Here is a 25,309-nt window from a genome sequence, read left to right on the forward strand (position 1 = left end):
CCCGCCCGCCGCCCGCCTCCGCACGCCCCTGCCCCGCTACCACCGGGGCCGGCCCTCGACACTGCCGCCCAAGCCGCCTGCGAGCGCGCCCCCTGCCGGCGGTGCCGCACAAGAGCATGCGTGCGGGCGGCGGGCCGGGGAGCGGGGAGCGGAGCGGGGCTCGGCGCTCAGTTGGAGGAGAGCAGGGAGCTGTGGGAGGACAGGTCCGTGCTGCTGGCGCTCAGGCCCCTGCTCTCTGCGCGGAGCCCCGGGGTGCCCTGCAAAACACAGCGCCTGTGAGCACCGGCACCCGCAACCCGCGCCCCAAAGCTGACAGCCCCGCCGCCCGCACCGCAGGGCTCCCACCAGCCACACTAAGGGACACCTCTGCCCTTCCCGCTCCGAGCCGGTCGAGCTCGGTAGGTAGGAAGGTGTCAACACCTCCGGTGTGGAGCCACGGCAGCTGGCCGGGGGCTGCAGGGTGGGCTCAGCCCCGCCATGGGAAGGCAGAGAGGCTCCAGCTCCACGCACTGCTGCAGGGATTAACGCCTTCTGAGAGGCCCCCGGCACCAGACGCGCGGCCACCCCCAGCCTCTGTCACTGGCCGCGGCTCCAGCCCCCACCAGCCCCGCCACGCACAGGGTGCTTACCTCAAATGAAGCATCGCTAGACTTGTGCAGGTAATTTAGTGATGCAGCTCGCTTCATGCTACAAGAAAGCAGAGGAGAGCAGGTGTGCTCTTGCTGTGCCTGTCCAGACCCTGACCCCGTTTCAGGGCAGCCCCCCCCCCTCCATCTGCCCTGCACCCAGTGCTGCCCTCATAGCCCTGGTCCTTACCTGGTGTTCCTGGGCTCCAGGGGACCATTGCCCTGCAGTTTCTTAACCAACATCTCACTGCTCCTCCGGATCACATCCCGGATTTTCCCCAGAGAGCTGCTGCGCTGGAGGGTGCCACTGCCATCCTGGACACAGAGACACAAGCCGGGGTGATGGCTGAGTGGCACTGTTAGGGCTCCGGCATGCTGCAGCTGAGTGGCTGGGAACTGGGCTTGGCTCCAAACACCCTCTTGCACCGAGGATTTAACCTGGCCCAGAGCACGCTGACTGCTTTCTACATGGCCCCCCCTCACTCTGGTTCTCCATAGGACATGATGACCATTAAGCCAAGGACATCCCCACCCCACAGCCTGGCTCATCCAGACTGACCCTCCCTCCTGCCTGGTGCAAGCTCAACACACAACCAAGCTGCCGACCTGCACCAGGCACCAGCACAAATGGGACTGGCACCTCCAGAGCCTGGTTCAAACATGGCACAGCTTTACCACATGCCAGGCCTGCAGGCTCACTCATGTCAGACAAGACCCACATGCACACACAGCCTTGTCCCACTTCTAACACCCCCCAAGATGATTCACTCTGAGCCTGCTGAGCAATTCAGGCAGCACCATCTGGGATGCATTCATGTGGCTGCACCGACACTGCATTGCCAAGCAGGTACCACTCTCCTCAACACCCCAACTTCAGCTGTGCCTGGCCCCACTGGCTGCCCCAGGGTGGCACTTCGCAGGGTTCTTTATGGCTCCCTGCTTTTTCCAAAGACCAAAACCTAAATCTTGCTCCCCAGCCTGTTTCCTCCCCCACAACCCCATAAATCTCCACTACTCAGAAAGGCTCTCTCAGCCCCTGGCAGACTCTAGCCCATCTCCCACATTTAGCTCCACGTGCATGCACAGCGCAGGCTGTCAGGATACCACCACCTCATGCCACTGTGCCCACGACACCAAGCTCTTCCCCTGTGGCCAGGCATGCTCCTTACACAAGGCTGTAGCACTACTGCTGATGTGGTTACTTTTGTTCTGATGGCCCAGTAACAGCAACGCTCCCTGCCCCTGATCCCAATGGCTCCTGGCACATCAGGGCAGAAAAAGCAGAGATAACGTGACCACAAAAGCTCTTTGCTCCTTACAAGCGGGAGTGGGAGCCCCTTTGTACTGCTCTAAATGACCAAAATGCCCTGTGGCCCAGGCTGGCATCAGCAGTTGCATCAGGACTGCCCATGCAGGGCTGCAGGGGGAAGCATATTGTCTGCCTTAGGCCAGTCACTCCTTTATCCTGAACCCCTGCAGGTTGGGGCCCTGGGGTAGGCTTTCCCAACACTGCCCCACTCCAATTACCCAAAGCCAATCCAGCCCTAGACCCCACTTCAGCAGCTGAACAGGACTTTTCCTACCAACAACCCTTTCTCCCAGTATTCATCTCATCCCTCCTTGGATAAGCCAAGTGCATTGAATCTCTTCACTTTCTCGTTAGGATGAGGGGTTTCCAAACCGGGAGCCATGTGCTGTTGCTGCAAGGGACCCCATCACCAGGAATGCAGAGAGCACCAAAGTATTAGCAAGGAAAATAACTCAGCTCCTGCCCCAGGCATCATGGTACATGGCACCAGCAGAGACAGGGGTGGGGTGTCTTCTGCTTCCCCATCACACTTACACCAAGTCACCAGGGTACTGCCATACCAGGCACTGTTCTTGCCAGGGCATGCAAGCCAGGGATGGAGAAGGGCACACAGCAGGGGCAGGGGAGTAGGACCATGGTACAAGGGCAGCAGGATCCAGCTAGAAAGTATTGCTCTGGGGTCAGGGCATTTCCCCAGCTGCAGCAATGCAGACTAACTGCAGATCAACACCAGAACAAACGCTGGTGCATGCTGGGTTAAAAATAGCCTCCCTCCTCTCCCTACTCCCTTTGCTGCAGGGTTATTTTTAAGCCAGAACATGTATGGGGCTTGGTTTACTGCAGAGCCTCTAACCCCACTGCACCCACCAGGATGAGAGCACTCAAAGAAGCAACTCCACTACTGAGCCACTCTCCACTGCATGCTCCCGCCCCGACTGCTGCACAGAGGGCAGAGGATTCGAGCGGGGTTTGGCAGCATGTGGAGATCAGTACTGGGGGCTTGCTCTCTCTAACAGAAACACTGCTTGGGGAAGGCCTAAAAGCTCAGATGCTCCAGGGCAGCCCTGCCACACACTGCTACAGAGCTGAGGTCAGTAGCAACCCCAGGTCGGAGGTTAGGGAGAGGCACAGTGGGGTTGGGTCCCTCATCCCTTGCAGAGGTGCCTGGCGGGCAGCACAGCCCCTACAGACACACAAGGCACCAAGCAACCCCACACCGGCTCCAGCAGCGCTTGCACCCACCACCCCAGGGCTGACCGGCGCTGGCCTACACAGCATGGAAAGAAGCACAGGGCAGCGGTTCGGGTCTGTCTGCCTTTAATCAGAGGTACGGTTGTTACAGCACCGGGTCCAGCACAGGGCAAAGCACACACAGGCCTGAACACACCCTGTGCTGGGGACTCACCGCTCCCCAGAGCGTGGAGCGGCGCTGGGAGAGAGGCAGAGGAGGCACAGCCCAGAGCACTCAGCCCTGGGCTCTGCACTCCATGGTCGCAGGGACAAAGCTCCTGTCAGCAAGCACAAGCTCCCAGGGCAGCAGGATGCACATGCCCCAAGGTCTCTGCACCCTCACAGGAAAGCCAGGCCCAGGCAGACATAAGCACGTTTAGTATCACAACCTGCCAGATGATAGCATGAGGCAAATTAGCTAGCTAAATAAATAAATGGGCTCCTGCGCTGGCCTCTGGGCTCTATCCTGCTGGCTGCAGCCTCCCCAGCTTCCTTCACAGGTAGGAGGGCCAGGGTTCACATCCCATAGGAGGTGGGATGAGGCTCAAGGCCCTGGAAAACTTCCCCCTTCCCAGTAGGGACTGACAGCATCAGACCCTGTGCAGGTCTGGAGTCCCATCAGAGGCACTGAGCCACCTCCACGCACGACAAGGGTCAGCATTGCCTTCCTAGCAGTGACAGGGTTACGGGTTTCCCTCCTGCTTGGCTAGGGACAGCCAGGCAGGAACTCACAGCCCAGGACCAGCCTCCTCAGCCAGGTCCTGTGTTCAGGAATTTCCCCCCTTCTGTGATTAACCTGCTCCTTCAGCTCCTGTGGAAACCTCCCTCAAACCATCCCATCTGCCTCCACATCCTCAGAGCACTCCAAGCCCCAACTCTTCCTTTCCTCACATCCTTCTTTGCACATTTTCTCCCAACCACCGCTCCAAACCAGCCCATTCCCTGTATCAACCACTTCTAACAGCGTGGGGCCTGGCCCCTGCAGAAAAGCTCTGCTTTCCTCCTGCCCTTCCTCTGCCTGCATGGAACACTGAACAGATTCACCTCGCCTCTCCCAGCAACCATGCCTGGGGACCCTGGAGCAAGGGGGAGCCGATCCACCCCTTAATGTCATCAGGAATTAGGCTACAGCATCAGGTCAGGAGGTTGCCTCCAAACATGCTTGTCCTGGCAAGACCCTGCTTCGTGCATGGCGCTTAGCTGTCACCCCCTCTCCTTGTCTTGGATGTACAGTAGCTACAGGCCACTCTATGTCCCTACAGAGGCCTACATGCTGCCACTAGATCACAGAGCTCAGCAGGGAGGGGGAAGCAAGACAGGGACTGCCCTACGCTGCAGGGAGAGCCCAGCTCACCAGTGGCCAGCGCAGGTTTGCTACAGGGCACTAAAATCAGCTAAGCCTACAGGGAAGAAAGCAACTGGGCACATGACAGCCCTGCCAAGGCCAGGCCTCCCTGTCCCACAAGGGCTCCCCATCTTCATGCCTCGCTCCTGGCTTCTGCAGAGATGGAGGGAACAAGCTAGGAGGGCTGAGGATGGCTAATGATGGCGGAGTCGGAACGCCTGGAGTGAAGACAATCCCCTGCAGGCCTGGTCCCCAGCAACGCACAGGGGCAGGCTGGGGTGGGGACACGCGAGGGGACGGTGCCCGTGGCCCTGGCCTAGGGGAGCGGGCAGCTCCGCGCAGCTTCTTCCTGCTCTTGCTGGCCATGGGGCTGGGGCTGGCGCTGGCCAGGACCTCACTCCTCTGCAGCCGTGGCGGTGCCCTCGCGCGCCGGGAGGGTTGGGGGGCTGGCGTGGAGTCCTTGCCGAGGAAGGAGGGATGGTGTGGAGGAAAAGTCGGAAGATACAACACAAACATCCAGGTGATTGCGGTGGAGGGGAAAGAGGGAGTCTCGGGAGGCATTTAAGCCTAGTGCACAGAGAGGAGAAAGACACAATTTACAAGGCCGTGAGGTTGTAGGTGCAGGTGAGGAGCAGGGCCCAGGCTGCATGCAGAGATGGGGCCACGTCTGGGCAGGGTGGGAGCCCTGTAAGGCTCAGTCAGTGGGCTCACATCTTTGCCAGCGTGCTCGAACAGGCTGGTAGAACAGCCAGCTTCAGGAGGAACAGCCTGGGCCTCCTGCTCGGAAGGGTCCCTGCTCCTGGGCCATGGGCATGGTGTGCCTGCCAAGGCCTCCGCACCACTGAGCTGGCACCATCCTGGCTCTCCCAGCTCCCTGGGCAGCACGCAGCTGGTCCAGGCCTTGGGGTGCTCCAGGGCTCCCCTTGGCAGCAGCGCACAGAGGTTGATGGCACCCTGGGGACTCCCATGGCTCTGCCCGCAGCAGCTGACAGCTAAAGGATGGCAGCAGAGCCTGCCTGGAGGCAGCACATCCAAAGGCTCTAGACTGCTACAGGGAACAACTGGCCATGACAAACAGGAGCAGCTGGAGCTGCCTCAGCCTCCATTCTGGTGAGCTGCAGCCCAGAGCAGGGCTGCTGGCTTGGGAGAAGAGGCTGGCTGCGTGTGCAGCATCATGTGGCAGCAGCTGTGTCCCCAAGGGTGCTGGGCCAGCCCTCAAACCCGCTATCTACAGCTGGCTGGGCCATGGGGAAGGGTCATATGAGCAAGAACTATCCCGTTGGCTGGGTCAGGCATTGCCTGCTTGCCTTGGGGTGATCAGCTCAGAGACTGGAAGGTTTCCCAGACCATCACTAGTGCAAAGTGATCACCGCACACCAACCACAGCCAGGAGGAACAGTGGAGACATACCAGCCAGGACAGGGACCAGCTGATCCTAACCCAAACCTGCAGCCCTCCCTCTGTGCTTGCCTAGCCCCTCTATGAACCAGAGAGCGCAAGGGCCCAAGGTTGGTGCCTCTGCAAGTCTATGACCCTCTTCACTCCTGATACCAAGGGGTGGAGCAGAGGACAGCCCTTCATCTGGCGGGGCTGCTGGGGGCCTCTCAAAGCTCTGCTCCCCAGGTCCCCTTGAGTCATCTCCGGGGTACAATCCACAATCAAGAGAGCCAGCAGGCTTCAGGCTTGGACGTTGAGGGGCTGTCATGGCAACAGGGAAGAGGAAGGAGGAAGAAAGGGAGCTCATGCGGTGGAGATAGAGTGGAGCCAGGTGGGGAAGGGTTAGTGACAGCAGATGTGAGGGAGGAGCAAAGGACTCCATGTGCTCAGTGTGTCACCTGTGCCAAGCCACAACCACCCCTGGGTACACCCAGCTACGCTATGTTCTCTGCTAAGGTTTGCAGGAGGAATTCTAAGCGTTAACTAGCATTGAGCCAAGCACCCACTAGCACCATGCTCACTTTCCACCTCTTCTCCATCCTCCTCATTGCAGAAGACAAAAGGCAACCATCACAGGTCTGGACCCCTATCACCCTCTATCAGCACTAGTGAGCACTCAGTCTCAGAGCAAGCCTAGACAGGCTTAGGCTGCTTTGTCTGTGCCTCAGCTAACACCAGCTTCTTTTGCCACCACTGGTCAGCTGGCCTAGCATCCCAAAGACCTGCCTTTTACCACCAGAGCCTATGGAGGGCATGAGACCCAGAGAGGGGGACGACAAAGACACTGGCTGCAGACTATGACCATGCCCTGCAGTCATTCAGTCACAAACACACCAGGCACACACCCCCAGAGCCCTCCCCAGCCTCAGCATTGCCTGGGTGCAGTGCAGGACAGAATAGCCACACTGCCCACAGAGGCTTGTGGGCCTGAGGTGAATCCAATGCTCTCAGCCAGGGCCTCAAGAGAGGAGCAGCAGAGAGAGATGTTAATAAGGTTGCAAGGCGAAGATTAAGGGCAGACCAGGACCAGCTCATGCTGTGCATCGCCAGGGCCTAAACAGCCCCCTGGAAGCAGGAGCCCTAGTTGAGGATATCCACCAAAAGGGATACACCAAAAGCCAGGCCCAGCCACGAACCTTTGCAGGCTGGCTGGCTCATGCCAAGAAAGAGGGGAAGGAAGTGTGCAGGGTACAAATGGAGGCAGACAAGGATGCCACGACAGGCCACATGGGGACAGCCCCGAGGCAGGCAGTCCCTTCCCTCTGGCAGCCAGCTGAGGCCATTCTTGATGGTGTCTTGTACTTACCCCGCTCCATTCCACGCCCATACTCACTTCCTCGCTACCGTCTGTGGCATTCTCATACTTGACGCTGCCCCCCAGGCTCCGACGTCTCTCTGTGCCATCGCCCTCCTTCAGGATCTCCACCACCTTGGTCTGGTTGATTGGGTCAATGCCCTGCAAGGAGAAAGGGATAAGGAAGCACCACGTTTTGCCCTTCTGTGTTCCCTCCCTCTAGCGATCTGCTGTTTCATCACTGTCCTTGGTCCTATCCTCTCTTTTGGGCATTGCCCCCTCATAGCCAAAACTCTCCAGCACAAGCAGAATGGAGCCAAGTGCCACCCAGCACTCAGACCCTGCAGGGTTCCCAGCTCAGTAAGTCCCATCAAACCGTAACTATTATGGGGAACAAGGTTTTGCTACCCCAAAGCCAACAGCTTTTTTTCCTTCACCTCTGTGAAGGTTTCTGTTGTTCTGCAGTCTTTGTTTACAGCTCCTGCTTTATTATCTGAGGACAGGGAGCAGTTTAGGGTAAGAGGTACTCTAAGAAATCCCTACTGCGTTTCCCTGGGGAAAAAAAAAAGGGGGGGAAGAAAACATCCCATTGGGAACAGATGTCCTCAGTAGCTGAAAAAGCCCAGTTCCCTGCACTAACCTGGCTGCAGCACCTCTGCACTCAAAGAGCCAGACCTTCTTCCCGACACGGACACACACACTGACAACCTGTTCCATCCATGTGCATACTGCACAGCCCCACACACGCACAAATGCAACCCCAGGGTTAACCACCAAGATGCTCTGGTGTTGTGGGACCATAAACCAAAGGTGTCAGAGGCTGCAAGGCCCAGAGAGGCCCTCTCACAGCACACCCAAGCCACAGGCAGTGCCATGCATTTGCCACATGCCGCAGTGCTCCCTGCCCCAGGGAGGATCCCTGCCGGGTTACCTGCCGCCGGGAGCGAACCGCGCACTCCTCCAAGGTCTCCGCCGCCTCCAGCTTGCCCTGGCGCCGGTACAGAGCACCCAGGTTCCTCAGCGTGGTGTTCACCGTCGGGCTGTAGTGGTGGAAGGTGAGCGGGAGGCCTGCTCTCTCCAGAGCCCACAGCTGCCCATGAGCCACCTCTTACCTGCTGACCTTACAGGCCTTGTACCAGCCGCCGTACTCAGCATAGGGAGCGCTGTCTCTGTGCTTGCTCTATGGGATGAAGAGAGAGGAAAGCTGTTAGCCCCACGCCTACTGCCTTCTCTGGCCTTTGCCAGGGTCAGACCCTCGGCTGCACCTCCACATCAGCACAGCCTTTGGAAATACAATATGTAAAGGCAGTGATGAAGCCCAGCAGGTTCCTGGAGGGAAAGCTGAGAGCCCATTTGCTGCAACAGATTTGGGGCACAAATAGAAATGATGTCTCTACCCCAGCAAGGAGCATAATCCCATGTTCTTTCCCCTTCCATAGTACCAAAGGCAGCAGGGACAACACAGCCTATCCTCACGGTGCTCTGGAGGACGTAACATCCTACCCATCATACAAAAGAGAGACCAAAAAGAAGCCACCCCAACCAACAAAACAAATCCCTGTACATGCCAGGCAGCAAGGGCACTAACATCCTCAGACACAGCTAGCAAAGGAATCTGCCAGCCACATCCAAGGTCAGGCCTCTACCCCTGGCAGCTTTGCCCATGAGCTGTTTTGTCTCCTCTCCATGCCCAGTCATTGCACCCCAAAGCTGGCTGGCCCTACCACAGCCAGGAACAAAGAGGCTGCTGGACAGAGCAACAGGAGACAGGGCAGAGCACGATGGTCAAGGCAGAAGATCCACAAGGACAACCTATTCTGCAGGATGCTAGCTGCCAGCCAGCATTGCCCCGGGCCAGTAGCCACCATGGCAGCTGCAGGCAGGAACTGCCTCTGCTGCAGGCGTAGGGCTCCAGTGCACCCTGGTGTGTGGTGAGCACTGGCTCCACAACAGGAGATTCCCTTTGGCAAGGGCTCTAGCCCAGAAGAAATGGTTTTCACAGGGACTATTCTTCTCACTCGGTCCCACACGCTTCTTAAGATCTTTACCCCACATGGTGGAGTCTCCCTGAGCCACAGACACACACGGGTTTCCTTGCACCAGAGCCTACGTGGCCTGGGCATGCCCCAGGGACAGGAGAGCTCAGGACTCAAAACACCTCTGAAGCTGCAGAGGGTGTTCAGCACCAAGAGGGTGGCTGAACCCACAGGGAAAAAAAAGAAGTGAAGCTCTGCAAGAGGGGTTTGATGACTTTTTTAATAGGAGATGAAGAATCACAGCACAAAGCAGAGCACAGCAGCCCCAGCCCCTGGGCCAGCAGGACAAGCAGCTCTGTGGTCACTGCTGCCTGGGCAGGAAGGCCATGCCAACCGTGTCTGCCACAGGGCATGGGTACAGTTGCACTAGGGATAGGCAAAGCAGCTCAGCCCTTGCCTTGGGTTATAAAACAAATCTCAGTCCAGCAGTAGGTTCCTCAGCCTGTTTACTTTCCCTGTAGCAAAGCTCGCATTTTCTGAAGCACAGCCCCACACTTTTGACCTTAACTCTCCAAAGATCTCCCCAGGAGTGAGCCAGTCCCAGAGGGGGAAGGGAAGCCTGGTGTCTGCGCCGACTTTGATGTCACCTGCGCGGGATGTGGCAGCAAGTGTGACTTCTTTACAGCAGAGCCTTCACAGGGCAGGAACGGGAGCAGTGCAAGGTGGAGCTGAGCACTGCCCTGCACTGGGGACTGCACAGAGCACTTCAATGGGAAGACACAGCATGCTCCTGGGAGGCAGGTACTAGAGCCCTGCTCTTAAGTGCTCGCAGCATGGGTCTGGTAAGTCACTAAGCCAAAGCCTGGAGCCTGCTTGTCTGAGCCCATACAGGGATGGGGCCTACTCGAAGGGCAAAGGAAGGACAGTGTCTGCTCCCCCTGCAGCTAGATGACTATACCAGAGCTCTTCGTTCTGCTGCTTCACCCACCTGCCAAAAAGCAGGCGAGTTTCTGGGCTTGGGAAATGCAGAGGCAGGACACTGCTGCATTATCAGCTGAGCACAGAGCAGGGCCTGAACAACAGCAGCAGGTGTCTTTGTCTCTCAGCTTAGTCCAAGGCAAGCACAACCTATGCCTATCCTTTTTCACCCACCAACTAAGATAGGGCCCACCCTGTGGAAAATCTGTCTTGGAGGTTTGGCTCTGTTTTCTAAGCAAGTTGACAGCAGCAGTTTCTTCTTGACCTCCGCTTTTCCCCAGGCAGCCTTAGGGCTGCTGCTTCAGAAGTAGGTTGTGCTCTGGGTACTAGCAGCTCTTTGGAACTGAGTGCCAAGGCTCTGCAGCACAACCCTCTGCCATCTGCCATCTTCCATCATCTGCATGCCCTAGAGAGATCACTGAAGCAAAAAGAGAGAGCATGCAGCCATGGTTGGAGAGGCTGAACAACCCCCTGCCCAAGGAAGGGCATCAAGCACTCCAATGGGCCTTCCCTCCCTGCTACCCCAAGGAGCAGCCATGCTATATCTCCACTCTCCAGACTCCTTCTGGCCTTCATCAGTGGCCATGGCAGCTCTTCAGACTGCAGGAAGGCGACTGCGGCTGTAACGAGAGGATCTAAACCCCCGTGTCTCCTTCCCCTCCCAGGGTTCTTGCTGCTATCAACACCATCACTCACCTTGCTCATCTCCTCTCTCTCCTCTGCGTGCATCCAGATTGGTTTGTGTTCATCTGTGTGGGGAAGAATGCAAGACAACTCTGCTCACCACCTCACCCTCGTCCTCTGCCACTTCCAATGGGGCTCTGCCTCCTACACAGCCAAGCACTCTGTCCCCAGAGCGAGCAGCTCACAAGACGGAAGTGACAAGGCTTCCAGATCCCCCAAGCCCCAAGAAAGGCAACCAGAATCGCAAGGGCAAGACAGAGAACGGAACAAAGTAGTCCTCCCACAGGGATGAAGAGCAGCATAACACACTAGAATAGCAGTGTCCCAAGGGCTGCCCAAAGCAGAGGACCTGCGAAGCATCCCGTCCTTCCGCCAGGAGAATACCAGACCCAACCAAGCCTAGGCTGAGAGCCAGGAGCCCAAACTGCCCACCCTTCCCCAGCCCCAAGGGCTTCTGCTGTACAAACCATCCACAGAGCCAAACTCCTTCACGTGAGCACGGGTGAGGATCTCCTTATACAGCACCTCTGCATCTTTGTATTTGCCTTGCTTCAGGTAACAGGAGGCCTGCAACCAAGAAAACAGCTCCAGCCCCACTGGGCAACACAAATTAACTCTGCCCCCCTATTGCAGCTATCTCTCTGTACCTTCCAAGCACCAGGGCCATGTTCACATTCCCCATGGCTACACTCCCCATCCCCACACAGCCTCTCCCAGGGGTATTACCAGGTTGTTCTTGGTCTTGGCCACGTTGGGGTCATCAGGACCCAGGCAGCTCTCATAGATCTCCAGAGCCCTGCAGTAATAGTACTCCACCTCATCGTACTTGCCCTGGTTCTGGCACAGCAGGGCTAGATTATTCAGCTGCTTTGCCACATCAGGATGGTCTTTGCCTAGGACCTGGGTAAAGAAAATAAGAGAAGCCACAAAAGCATTTAAAGACTGCAGTGGACTCCTGGAGCTAACAGACACTGTAGTCTCTTCCATGACATGCCTATGTCAGACAGGAGCCAAGGACTAAGGAGGTAAACGGAAGAAATTCCAGTTTCCACCTCCTGGCAGGCCTCTCTAAGGCTGCAAACACTGGAGAGACAGGAAAGGTGGTGGCAAAGTCAGCAGATGAAGAGACTAGTTAGGTCCTAGATCTCCAAGGTGCAGTGAGGTAATGGGGGAAAACCCTCAGGGAGAGCTGAAAGAAAGGAAGGAGAGCACGGGAGACCAGTACCTACCTTCTCACGGATCTCCAGGGCTCGCTTACACAGCGGCTCTGCTTCTTTGTACTTCCCTCTCTTGCCGTAGAGAACAGCCAGGTTGTTCAAAGTTGCTGCCACCTGCAGGGACACAAGCTTCTCCATGAAACAGAGCAGAATCCAGCAGGATCAAACAAGGGGTGCAAGCAGCAGTAACATGGCAGTCCCATTTCCTTCATGCCTGCAAGACAGCTGCTTTTGAAGACAAGAAGGTTCAGAGGCAGAAGGCTACCCTGCCTACAGTGCAGGATCCAGGAGAAACCAGCCTCTGACAGGCCATTCTGAAGCACCAAATAGAGCCCTACATGGTGTGAACAGCATTCACACACTACAGAGCTCACTGCTGACCTTGGCAGTCCAGCAGCAGACATACCACAGGGGCACTGTTCTAGCCCTAGCAGTGCCCACAAGGCAATAGAATGGACTGAATGAGGATGAAGACACTCACCGCTGGGTGGTCTTTGCCCAGAGTCTTCTCACGGATGGAGAGTGCGTCATTCAAGAGATGTGCTGCCTCTTTGTATTTATTTTGATCCCTGCAGTGCAAAGTCAAGCATTTATTCAGGATTTGGGCACCACAGCCCATTGCAAGCACAACTGCTAACAACAGTCCTTCCACACAGATCCAGCCCCCCTAGCCCTTTCATTTCTCCATTCCTCCCTGGAATACTAGGGAGCCTGGTGGTACAAATACCCCATCTGTGCCAAAACCTTTTTGAAAGGCAAATCACTGGAAGCAGGGGAAGCTCCCTATCACCATCATGTGCTGTCCTGGTAAATGGGAGAGACAGAAGGCTCTCCTGGCCCAGTCCTGCTCTCCCCAGCATGCTCACCTGTACACTAGTGCCAGGATGTTGAGCATGGTGGCCACATCAGGGTGATCGTGGCCGGATGTCTTCTCCAGGTCCTCCAGCGCCTGCTTGCAGAGTGGCACAGCCACCTCGTAGCGTCCCTGTGAGGCGTACTGGATGACAAGGTTGTGGAGCGTGCGCAGGCGTGCAGGGATCTCATAGCCTCCCTGCTGGGCAGCTGCCACTGCACTACTGTGCTGGTGGGGCACTGCAGGCACAGAAGAACACAGGGGCACAGTTGGCACAGCAGGCATGAACAGAGACAGCAGCAAGCATGCACGAGCAAACACTTACATCCAGGACCATGCTCCTCCTCCTCATTCGGGAACAGATCATCCAGAGAGTCCTTGGCGGAATCACCCTCCTTCTCCTCCTGAGAGGATGGAATGACAGTACTGTGTGCTCTCAGAGAAGACAGCAGCCTGGGCTGAATCAGCTGCCAAGTTCTCCTCTCTACTGCAGCCCACCAACACCCTCAGTTTCCCCTGTTAGCTCCACCACCATCTTACAACCCCCTCCCCCCCCAAATAAAGCCAAATTTCCCCCAGCACACCCTGGCATGCTACTCCATGCTATTCCAGAGACTCTGCCCCTTTAGTTATAGGGCAGAATCTCTGGAAGCTCCCTTTAGTAACAGGTATTGCTATGCATAGCAGCTGGGAAGGGGCAAAATCCAGGGTGATGCTATCACACCTAGGTAATCCCACTGGTCCAGCTTTCCCCACCCTCAAAGGTGCTGCCCAACAGGACTGGGGCATACCGAAGGTGAGACATCCTCATCGTACTTCTTCAGCTGGTTCATGAACTCAAGGTGTTTCTTCTCCTCCTCCAGCTGAGCCACGGTTTGCTCACTGCGCTGCAGCTTCTGCTGGGTGTTGGCAAGCTCATCACGCAGCCACTGGTTCTCCTGGCACAGCCTCCGGACCTGTGCACGCAGCTTCTGCTTCTCTGACTCCACAGCATTCAGATGGTTGGACAATGCCATCATCACCTTGTCAAGAGTTACAATCAGTAACTACCGCAATCGGGTATCCCCCTCAAACACACGCTCAGGGTCCACCCTCAGGGTCACATTCAGCCCATTGCTGCCTCTGCAGCTTAGAGGCAATGGCCAAATGCCTCCCTTCCCCTGTCAGTGCTGGGTAACACTGCTCTCACCTGAGCCTCTCCAAGCCCCAACTCGATCATCTCCACTGACTTGCGGAGCAGGTTGGATTTTTCATGCACGAGATTGGCTTCTTCATCTTTCTTCAGGCACTTTATGGTTTCCAGCAAGCTGTGCAGGATGGAGTTGTGCTCATTCTTGAGTGCCTCCAGCCCCTGCATCACTAGCTTGGTGTTGGAAATTATCTCCTCTTGGCTCAACTTGTCCAGTTTCTCCTCCCTTGGGTACACCATGGTGGACATACTCCTGCTTCTGTAGCCCTGCAAGGACAGAGACAAAACCCGAGCGCCTCAGTGCTGCTTCAGAGAGTCACAACCAGACACAAGTGTCACAGCCTCCTTCAAGCAGCCAGAGACAGCATTCAACTGCTCCTCTGCTCTAAGCCCTTCCCCTGTGCCTTTGGCAGCTGTCAGGGCATGTGTCTCCACTTCTGTGCCATGAAATGCTGCAACAAGTGCAGGTGGCACACGTGGACAGGAGACAAAAGGCCGGAATCAGTGCTGACCTCCCACACCCCCACACTCCCAGCAGCAAGGAAAGCTGATTTAGCTTCCATTTAAGAGCATAGATTTGTAGTTGGCAGCTGGGGTTGCAATGTGTGCACCTCCTGCCCACAGACCACGATGCAAGGAGCCTGTCGGAGCTCAACACCTCTTCTGACTGCAGAGGAAAGGGAATAGAAAGTGGAGGGATGCCAGCTCAAAGCTTTCTGGTGCCTCAGTGCAAAATATCCTGGAAGAGCATCTCAGACAGGGAGGCACCTTACTGGACAAATCAAACCTCCCCTGCCCAGAAGGGCCCACCCTCATGACCCCAAGCCTTGGCACAGGGTGGCCATTGTGGAAAAAAGGGACAGAGACACCATCAACATGAACTGAATCACCCCCGGCGACAACAATTACATACACCAAGAGCTACAGTCACACTGACGTAACCTCCGTGTGGTGTCAGCTTGAAACACTAACAGCTTTTCCAGCCTTCCCTGCTGCCAGGCCAAGGGCTCGTCAGGATGCCACAAGGACTCCGTACTCCTTCCCTGTCCTGTGCCCCCCACATATACAACAGGAGAGTGCCAAGCTACTGCCTTAGCACAGGGGCACCAAGTGCTACAAACCCACATCAGTGTGGCTGTGGGATCCCTGCAGGGTGAAATCCAGGGGGCAAGGGAAGACAGGCCAGAGGGCAGGAGACACGAGCAGCAGGCAGCATGCTGTGGGTCACCCCAAGGGCAGGCTCCTGCAGGGCTGAAGGCAGCTGCTGCCATGCCCTGCGCAGGCAGCACCTCCGCACTGCCTGGAGCTGTCAGGAGGCACTGAACCTGGGCACCAGGAGGCTGGCAAACTGCCCTGGGCCCTACACAGGAGCAGGGAGAGCTGCCAACACATTTGTCTTTGTCCTCCTGCAGGACCCACCTCCGCGTGGCTCAAGCTCTTTGTGCAGCAGCAGCCTTGCTGAGCACGCTGCTCAAGCACAGGGCAGAGCAGAGCCCCTCTGCTGCTCACCCTGCACTCTACCCCACGGGACACAGGGCAATCCCCCAGCTCAGCTACCTCTACCCCTGCCCCGGACTGGGCGCTGAGCAATAAGAGGGTCCAGTTTCTTCCTCGCTGCAGCACTTGCAAGTGAAGATGGCAAAACCAAACAGTGCAGGGGCAGTTGCTCAAAGCACATACATCTCATTATAGCCACCCATTTCCCCCTCTTCAGCCTCACTCTTCCAGAAGCTCCTCAAATTGTTTCATGAGCTGAGAGCTCAGGCCTATCTTTGGTTTCTGCTCCACTGATGCACATCCATCCCTCAGGAAGCGTCAGGAGACACAGCATGTGAAGACTGGGCTCCTATTCACACCTTTCAGCAAGAGCCAAGCACTCCACCACCCACTCCAGAGTCACAATGTGACTTGACATTCACTTCATGATCATCAGCACCAACCCCAAGCCATACTTCACTGTATTCTTCACTTTTGGGTATCTGCCATGCTCCATGTGCAGTTACCCTGTGCATTTTACACTGAAAAGTCTCATCTGGACTGTGAGATTTCCCAGTTTGCTTTAGAGAAGACCGTATTACAAGAATGGCATGAAAAACATTCCCAAGATCAAGATAGGGGCCATAGACCACTCCAAAGGAAAGAATTGGTCTGTTGAGAGTTGGCTGCCACTCATATCCTGCCTTCCAACCTGATTCTGCAGGAACTGGCAGCTAAGCATTCTGCTCCCTGTTTCCCTTGGTTAATCTTTTTCCCACCTTTATAAATGCATCTGGGGGAGCAATCGAGTTCTAGAACAGCAAGGGAAGCCCTGCCTAAAGCAGGCTTCTGTGGGTGAACACAAGTCAGGAAGAGATGCATATCGATGCTAGTGCTGGCACATCTGGCAAAGCACTGTTGTCCTGCTCCGAAATAGATCCAGACAGCTTCCCAGGAGGGCTCAGCAGGCACTTACTTGCTTCCAAAGGAGACAAGGTTAACAACTGCTAAAGAGTGAAATGACCCCACCACTGGTTTCAGCTCATATGGAAACACAGCCCCTCACTCAGAAACAGGGACATTAGAGGGAGTCCTCTGGAGCACCTGCAATGCTTGGGACACAAGGAGAGCCCCAGGAGCAGCCTCATACGCAGCACACAACAAACAAGAGCTCTACCCCCTAAGGCTCACACAGCTGAGGAGTACAAGTGCCTCTTCACCCACCCTCTGTGTCCTGGGTCAGCTGCGACATGCTGGCAGCTGTCATGGAAGCATTACTGATGTCCACAGAGAGATCGCGCTGCCATCTTCAAAAAGCACAATACAAATGCATTGGGAAGAAGAACACATTACAAATCATGATAAAAAACCCACCAGAGCTTGAACTTTCCTAGATAACAGAGTCAGACAAGATCCAGAGCCATAGAAAAATCAGCCTCATTCATTCCACTGTGAACAGAATAACTGAGAAATTGCTGAGCTGGATATTAAGCCACCAGTACCTTCACTACAATGACATCTTGTCTTTCCTTAGCCCTTCCAGCAGAAAAAAAGCTTCATGCATTCCAGAGGCCCTACAATCAACTTGGTTTTCCAAACTGTAAAGATTTCAGACTGAGAAAGGAAAATAATCCAAATATCCTGACCCACAGCACAGACTTACCCTACCCTACAACCGCATCCTCAGGACACACCAACACAGGCTCCTCTTCTCTCACTGTCTGTACAAACACTTCTGCACAACCCTGGTCTTTCCTCCTTAGGATGGAAGCACAGCTCTGTTAGGTACCAACAAGCTTCCACCGTTCAAGGGAGGCCAGGGGATTATCCAGGCTGGACACATGGCACCCGACCTGGGAACAACACGCAAGCTGTTCCTTCCCAAGTACCAGCAAGAAAACAACAGGATGACTGCAGAGAAGTCATTTCAACACTGATAGCTCCCGTACAGCAAAGGAAACCAACAAACACTGGTGGGAGCTGACAACTTATCCCTCCAAATCAACAATTCTTCCCACCAAAGCCTTATTTCCAGCTCTTCCCAGTGCTGGCAGGTCTACACACTGTGCCCAGCCCTCCAGAGGAATCATACTCAATGGCAACTGATGCCAAGGTCAGGCAGGCCGAGGCTGCTGCATAAGCACTCTTACTGCTCCCACACAGCCAGTAAAGGGCACTGAGTGTCCTTTATCCAGGCAGAAAACACACTTGGAGGTTCCTGCAGAGAGGGGGACACACACCCTTTGCCTTTGGCAGGGGAAGGTCCAGCCAGGAATAGGAAGAAAGAGTGCTTTTCCAAGCTGGAGTTCACAGTTCCTAGTTTATCCTGGTGCATTCCTCGTGGCTCTGCAGATGCCACAGCCCAGGTCTCCACCGCAGGTTTCTGCTCCAGTTGGCATGTCTTCCCTATTTACAGGGAGCTGCTAGAACAGCCTGGCTTTCCGGCAACACCCATCTCAGCCCTGCACCCTGCTCCCATTTGGAGGAGCACTGCAGTAGCAGCAATCAGCTGGGAATCCATCAGCTAGCACATCCTGCCAGGCAGGAACGTTCCTCCTGTACTCAAGTGCATAACTGGGAAATCACTGAGCATCAGCAATTTCAGCTGCCCACTTCTCTGCCTCTGAAAACTGCTCCCACATGCAAGAGCTTTAAGAGGAAAGGGCTGGAAGCTTCACTGCTTCTATCTTAAACCCACAACAGCTGCCACAACAGAAACAAGGACGCCAGCTTAAATGGGTCCCAGTGAATCTTAAAGCTTAGATCATGATGCCTAATGCTAGGAAAATACAGAGGGCAAAAAAAAAACAAGCATTGTGGGGTGGAGAAAAGTCAACTATACTAGGAGAGAGACCTCAGGTCTACACATGCCTCAACAAATTCAGTTGTCTCCCCACATGTCCCTAGACCAAGTGTATGTGAGACACAGGGTACCACCACAACTCGCACAAGTGATACTGTCAAGACAGTAAGTGCAGCTTCTTTCAAGCTACATACAGGCTACCCACATTCTCGGTATAGAAACGGACACATCTTTAGCAGCAAACTCTTCTCTAGAGGGTGATCTCAGCATACAGTGGTTGCAGAAAAGCAGCTGGGTTCTGGAAAAAAAGCTTCCCATGGAAAAGAGCAAATCTGACCCATAGCAAGAACGAGGGAGCATACTCAGGAGACAGGCAGCAATGACAGCATTTAGAAATGGAAACACAAGGCTTAAAGTCTTATTTTCACAATAATTACCCCAGTCTCATGCTGTAAGACATACTTTTGCTACTTGCAGACACAGCAAAGTCACGTCTTTGTGAAGCAAACCACTTGGTAAAAGCAGGGAGAGGTCTTTCCCCCCCTCTTTGGGCCTCCGCCAGCTCATTACTGTTAAATGACAGAATAAAAGGGCTCTGGAAAGACTGACTGACCTCCAACGAAGCTGTGAGATCACCAACATAGCTGAGCCTCCGCTCCTAAGGGATACTGCGACAAAACCTACACCTAATGCCTTGGACACTGAAAAGTAAAATAAAAGCAGTAAAGAGCAAACGGAGTGCCAAGGTTGCAGCCATTCCAGAGGCTGTGTCATGAGCACAGGCTTCCCCCTTATTTTGACACCAGTGTCAGAAAGCAGAGGCTGTGGTAGACTGCAGTGGGCGGCGCAGAGCCTCTGAGGCTCCCACTGCACAGCCAGGGCATTCCGACCCTGACAGGAGGCTTGGACACTGCCACACCACTGCCAGAAGAGCTACTGTGCTCAGTGTCACCACCCCAGGCCACAGCCAAGGGATAAATCAGTGCTGCAAAGCTGCACATCCAGCAGTCAGCATTTCCAGAGATGCTCCAGTATGGATAAAACAAGAGATATAATCAGCTCTTATGGTGCCCAAGAGCTTCACAGCTAAGAGCAGCTGCACACAGATGCGTTAAGGCTTTAGAACTAGAGGCAAGAAAGGATGTTTTGCAGATGAAGGGCTAGGCAGGTGCACAGTCAGCTTCAGGGTAATGTTAAGAACTGCAACATGGATAAAAGCCATAAATGAGAGGGCAAATGCCAGGTTCCTAAAGGTAATAACAGGTGGAATAACTGTGGTATATGCCTCCATCCTGGGATACGTGCCTGCTGAGGCTTGTATGAGACAGAGCAGGAATGGTACTATGGGATGCTTGTTACCCCTTCCAGAAAAGGCTGGTTTATCTCATTCTTCCTTAGAGCCACTATGAACACACAAAGAGGAGATCAGGCAGTGGTCAGCACCCTGGGAGTTCACAGCCAGCATCTCTTTAAGCTGCAATCCCAAACCAATAGATCTGCCCAAAGTTCTTTCCCAACCCCAGTCTGTTTATTGCACTGCAGTCAAACCAACCCACAGATAACCTCAAGTACCATAGAGAAACTGTTGTGTTGCAATTTCCTCCCCAATAAAAGAGTCTGGCTGTTGTATTACTTGGAAGGGATGCCTAGAGGTTTCTTCACTCAAAGCAGGCATCTGATCAGATATCTGTGCCTAGTCAACGACTATCACCCAAAAAGGAGATCCCACAAGTACTTCAGACCCCTGTTCCATGGCTTAACCATCCTCATGATTTAAAAAAAACCACCTAAATCCTCATCTAAATTCCTTAGATAAACTCCATTTGCCTTTGCTGAACACCACTTCAGGACAAAGGGACCAGGCACCACAGCACTAGAAACTGACCCATGGCTCAGAGGAAGGGAATGCAGCACATGCCTCCTTTCACGCAGGGTCCCATGGGGACAGGGTCCCTCTTGTCCCAGAGCAAGAGAGGCAATGGAATCCACCTCCAGCAGCAGAGCAGGGACTGGAGGCAAGGAGCTGTCCCACCTGCATTCTCCCATGCCCAAGAAACTGGACTCTGCAGCCAGACACCCCCCTCATGTGGTTTTAAAGCCTATGCCCAAGCCCAGAGAAGCTTCTCCAGGCTCTGGAGTCATGTACAATGCAGTACAAGTTGACTGTGCTGTTGGAAAGAGCACAGCCCTCCCCATTCCCTGGACAGGGCTCAAGGCCAGGACTGCTCCTTTCAGCAGCAGCTGACACATACCAGCTCTAGCCAAGTGTGAAGCTACAGGAGCTTTCCTAAGACACTGGAAGGCCTGTGTTGGGAATGGTCATGCTAACCAGCAGGCTGCAGGAACCCTGGGACTTTGAACCAGCACTATGGAACTAGATTTCCAGCTCTCCCACAAGGAGATCAGAGGCTCCCTTCATGCTTTCCCTTCAGCACTGAAGACTCCTCTGTCCCAGAAGCTTCAGCTCCCCACCACCTTCAGTTTCTAACTGAAAACATACCGTAGAATAACCTTCCTGAAACCTAGGGCAAGCTGGTGGTAAGCTGGATGTATGGGCACTTGGCCACAGCGACTCCGTTTTCTATCACTACGGAAAGGACCTGGGACCTTCCCACCCCCTTCCCACTTTCCAGCCCACACATGGAAATGGCAAGTCAAAAGCTACCAGGATTTGTTCCGATAGACCAGAGCAAGTAATTCATGTGTCACCGAAGCATGATCCAATCCCAACAAACATGTGGGCTGAAGAAGACAGAAGAGATTGTCTGGCTTTCTATCTGATCACACATTGCATCCAAGACCAGAAAAGGTCTTACTCCTCCAATTTATTAGTGGTCAAAGAATGCAGACATTGGAGGCAACAGGGGTTAAAACACCCACAACAAAACTACGGAACTAAAAAGAAACCAAACCAGCACCAACACGTGCCATTAGCAGAAAGCCATTTTGCTCCTTATTGCAGTTCATACTGTCCACAACCCCATCTGGCCAGGGAGACACGCACCTCTTAGCAGGCCATTGCAACCAGAACAACAGCGTTTGCCACCCCCGCGAACAAGCTCATGCTAGCACCTCCAGATCAGCTGATAAGACCTTGTTTTTTAACTCCTGCAGAATGGATTTGGTGAGCTGCTGCAGACATAAGCATCCTCTGTGCCTCAGACTACAGTGGAACAGCATTAAAAGCTGTTTCCAGGCTAGTGGAGACAAGAGCTAAGCAGCTGGAATGAAGCCAGGACAAGCATCTCTTCCTAGCTTCAGGATCTGATTGGGAGTCTTGCTCTCTGCAAGACAGAGGGAGAGCCATTACCTTGCCCTCATAGCATGAGGCAGTATTAAAGCAGGCAGAATAAATCCCAGGAGCCCATGCCTTTGCAGGCATCTGTCTAATGCAATGGCTGTGCGCTGGATGTGCCTCACAAGTACAGGAGATGGTCAGGATGCAGCTGGGACCAGCAAATGTGCTCGAGCTGCAGTGTAAGCTGAAGGGCTCTGGAGTTCCTGCACTCCCTCCATGGAGCACCTGGGGCAGCTCCAGCGACCAGCTGACTGCAGGGCTGAGCTATTATTGCCAGAAGCAAACAGGACGTGTAAACCATGACAAGGCAGCCAAATCCACAGAGACAAAACTCTACCCACACAACAAACAGAGGATCTGTTTTACCTCTGTTTGCCCCAAACAACTGGAATTCTTGGAGGAGATAAATGTCTCTTTCCTGGCAAATCAAGCCCTTATTCAGCAATTCCGCCAAGGGCAAAATCTCACCACATGCCCTTTGTGTCCCAAGAGCCATTTTGATATTTGGGGTTAACGCTGTTCCTACCTGAACATTCCTCCAAAAAAGCAGATGAGCAAGCATGCACTTCCTGTGCCTTCTGCCAATTACAGCAGCACTCAGCCACGTTTATTTACCCTCTGTCTGAGCTGGCCAGATCTTTGACCCGATGCATACTGAACACCACCCTACCTCCCCTCACGCAGAGACAGGGGCTCTCCACGTCTCCGAGGTGGCACTGGAGACCAAGGGCAGTAGAGGAGACCTCAGTGAGGCACCGCAGGAGCACGTCAGATGCCAGCCCTGCAGGACGCAGGGGAGCCTGCGGCTGCTGGTAATGCTCTGCTGCCTCCCACCATTGTGCACGTTCTCCCGGCTGCCTGGCCACAGCGTTCTGCTGCAGAACCATCCCCCAAACACCTCCTCCCAGCCGCATCTTCTCCCTCCCAGCAGCTCACTTGCAATTGCTTCCCCCCTGCTCCCACCTTCAGTAGGGTGCACCTCCACTACAAGCAGCTTAGTAGGCAGTTTCTTAATGGCAGGAAGGTTTGGGGGGAAACAAGGTTTGGGAAGTTTGAGAGCCATTGATGCACGCCAGGAGCTGCCTCCGTCATCGCTTCTCGGGCTTTGTCTGGCAGCAGGAGGCACGCCCGCTGCTTATCCTTGGAGCAAGCAAGCCGGAGAAACCCCCCCCATCCCTCCTCAGTATCCCCACAGAGAAACCCTGTGCCCACCCAGCTAACTGTAAGGCTCCCAAGGAGAAAAGTTTTCATCAGCTCTACCAGAAATGGCACATCAAAGTGGTCCTTTGTTACAGGCCGGCTGGGCACCCTGCCTGCTGCCTCAGTCACCAGATGGGAATCCTGCCCACCCCACCCCACCGAGGAGCAGTACCTGGCTGCCTGCAGCAGCTTGTCCAGCGCTGGCACTCCCGGAGGCCCCGGCGCTGCGGGGAAGCGCAGGCTGCGGCGATGCGCGGCTCCCACCGCGCTGCACTCCGGCTCTAGCAGAAGCGCAGGCACCAGGCGCTCGGCAGCCAACCACACTGCAGCGGGCGGGGGGGGGGAAGGGGGGGAGGAGGAGATCCAGGCTCCAGAAACAGGATGGTGGGATGCTCTCCTGGCAGCGCAGAAAGCATCACGCACGCCAAGCCCAGGGCTCCCTCCTCAGGGACCCACAGGAGCCCCAAGGAATGGGGCAGAACCTCTGAGCTGCTGCTGCATGCCGCCCAAGGAGCATTACCCCACCATCAGCTCGTGCTCAAACAGCCACAGTCACCCCTGCCCTGCACCGGCTGTATCTGTGCGTCCAACACTCAATCAGGTTTTACATCCTGCTTGGTATCAGTTTCCCCACTGCTGACCCCATCCCAAGCTCAAGCCAAGCTGTGCAATCGCTATCTCTGTGCCCGCAGAAGCAGGCAGATCTAGAACAAGATCCCCGTGTTAACACTTCAGGGTGCAGAGCTGGGCCAGCACTGCCTGGAAGCATCTGTTCTACCTCTAGATGCTTTACACAGAGAGCATAGATGCCGCAGCACTGCAGCATCCAATGTAGTCAGTGAATTGTTGCTATAACCACGCCAGCACAGCAACACAAAACTTTCCCAGCGCAATCCACAGCATTCTGTGAGCCTCTGGAGGCACGCTGTCCCCAACTACCTACATCTGCCGGAGCCACTGCTCCACTGGGATCCCTGACCCTCCCCACAGGTGCTCTTGGGGGGGGGGGGGAAGAGGAGGGAACCCAGCCATGGTGACACACAGGCTCTCTCTTGCCTCATCTCACAACACACACTTCTTCACTACAACATCTTACAGTTCTCCCTTCCCTACTTCTGGAGGGCAAACCCAGCTGGCCATAGAGGTACGCATGGCTACAGTGAGGTTAAAGAAAAATTCACAGCAGTATAACAGGAGCGCAAACACACCTTATTTATCTTACACAGACAGCCATTCCCGGCAGTGAAGACACAGCCTAATTTTAGAGCAGTGAATCTCTCACTCTGTGTCCACAGCACCCTGGAAACTGCCATACCTCAAATCCTGTGTTCAGCCGTGGCCCCTCACTACAAGAGAGGCATTGAGGTGCTGGAGCAGGGCCAGAGAAGGACAACAGAGCTGGTGAAGGGCCTGGAGCACAAGTGTGATGGGGAATGACTGAGGGACCTGAGGGGGTTCAGTCTGGAGAAGAGAAGGCTCAGGGGGGCCCTTATCACTCTCTACAACTGCCTGAAAGGAGGATGGAGCCAGGAGGGGGCTGGGCTCTGCTCCCAAGGCACAAGGGATGAGACAAGAGGAAACGGCCTCAAGCTGCACCAGGGGAGGTTTAGGTTGGATATTGGGAACAATTCCTTCCCCAAAGGGCAGTCAGGCATTGGAACAGGCTGCCCAGGGCAGTGCTGGAATCACCGTCCCTGGAAGTCTTCACAAACCGTGTAGATGAGGCCCTCAGCGCTATGTGTTAGGGGTGGCCTTGGCAGTGCTGGGGAACGGTTGGACTGGGTGAACTTCCAACCTGGTTGATCCTGTGTTTCTATGAGTCAGGCTGTCCCACCCTTGCCATAAACACACGCCTCCCTCTGGGCTGCCGGCCCCTGCCAGCCGTCGCTGCGTGGCAGGGCAGAGCAAAGGCCCAGCGCTGCCCAAGGAGAACAGGACCCGGCGGTGCCGCCAGAGCAGAGGGCTCGCCAGGGTCCCGCTGTCCGCGGGGCTCACCCCGACAAGGCGGCGTTACCGCGGCCCGCCGGCTCCGCGGCATACCCCGCTCCGCTCCCGCCGCCGCCCCGGGGAGCTCCTGTGTGGGGACTGCCGAACCCGCTCCGAGGCTGGCGACCACCCTCCCCACAGGCGCCGCGCAGCCGCCGTGCCGGTCAGTCGGTGGCCCGGGCCCGCTGGTCAGGGAGACCGACCTCACCGCCCGCGGCCGGGAGAACGACAGAGTCCCGAGCACCACCACCACCCCTCCCCGCCCAACCTGCTCGGCGCTCGGTCTCGATGACGGCGGCGGTCTCAGTCCCGGTCGCGGTCCCGAGGCGGGGCGTGAGCCCAGCCCAGCAGCACCCGGTCCTCAGCCGCGCAGCCCCTTTAAATCCAACATGGCCGCCGGCCCCGCCC

The 25,309-nt window shown here is 55.4% G+C and overlaps 1 protein-coding gene across 5 annotated transcripts; it reads right to left on the reverse strand.

Moving 5' to 3' along the window:
- Positions 1-101: 101 nt before the first annotated feature.
- Positions 102-25,309, reverse strand: KLC4 (kinesin light chain 4). Of its 5 annotated transcripts, none has more exons than XM_062605806.1 (17): positions 25,170-25,309; positions 23,088-23,238; positions 14,139-14,405; positions 13,741-13,971; positions 13,275-13,353; positions 12,963-13,188; positions 12,578-12,665; positions 12,109-12,210; positions 11,606-11,779; positions 11,347-11,446; positions 10,892-10,944; positions 8,354-8,421; positions 8,173-8,281; positions 7,254-7,403; positions 817-941; positions 630-687; positions 102-257 (listed from the first exon to the last, which is right to left on the reverse strand). In XM_062605806.1, the coding sequence occupies exons 3-17, from the start codon at positions 14,385-14,387 to the stop codon at positions 168-170; spliced, it is 1,902 nt and encodes a 633-aa protein (XP_062461790.1). In that variant the 5' UTR covers positions 14,388-14,405; positions 23,088-23,238; positions 25,170-25,309; the 3' UTR covers positions 102-167. The 5 variants fall into 5 exon arrangements, with proteins under 5 accessions (XP_062461790.1, XP_062461792.1, XP_062461791.1 ...); XM_062605808.1 differs by having other exon boundaries at positions 7,281-7,403; positions 25,170-25,304; XM_062605807.1 differs by lacking the exon at positions 23,088-23,238 and having other exon boundaries at positions 25,170-25,291.

This window comes from Pezoporus occidentalis, unplaced genomic scaffold (genome assembly GCF_034315485.1).
Source record: "Pezoporus occidentalis ecotype Australia unplaced genomic scaffold, CSIRO_AGI_Poc_V1 ctg93, whole genome shotgun sequence".
Classification (NCBI taxonomy): domain Eukaryota; kingdom Metazoa; phylum Chordata; class Aves; order Psittaciformes; family Psittacidae; genus Pezoporus; species Pezoporus occidentalis.

Coding starts and splice junctions, on each gene's coding strand:
- KLC4 (XM_062605806.1), bottom strand. CDS start 14,387: ATGTCCACCATGGTGTACCCAAGGGAGGAGAAACTGGACAAGTTGAGC. Junction 12,666..12,962: donor ATCCTGGCACTAGTGTACAG/GTGAGCATGCTG, acceptor TTTGCACTGCAG/GGATCAAAATAAATACAAAG. Junction 7,404..8,172: donor CGGTTCGCTCCCGGCGGCAG/GTAACCCGGCAG, acceptor TTCTCCTTGCAG/GGCATTGACCCAATCAACCA.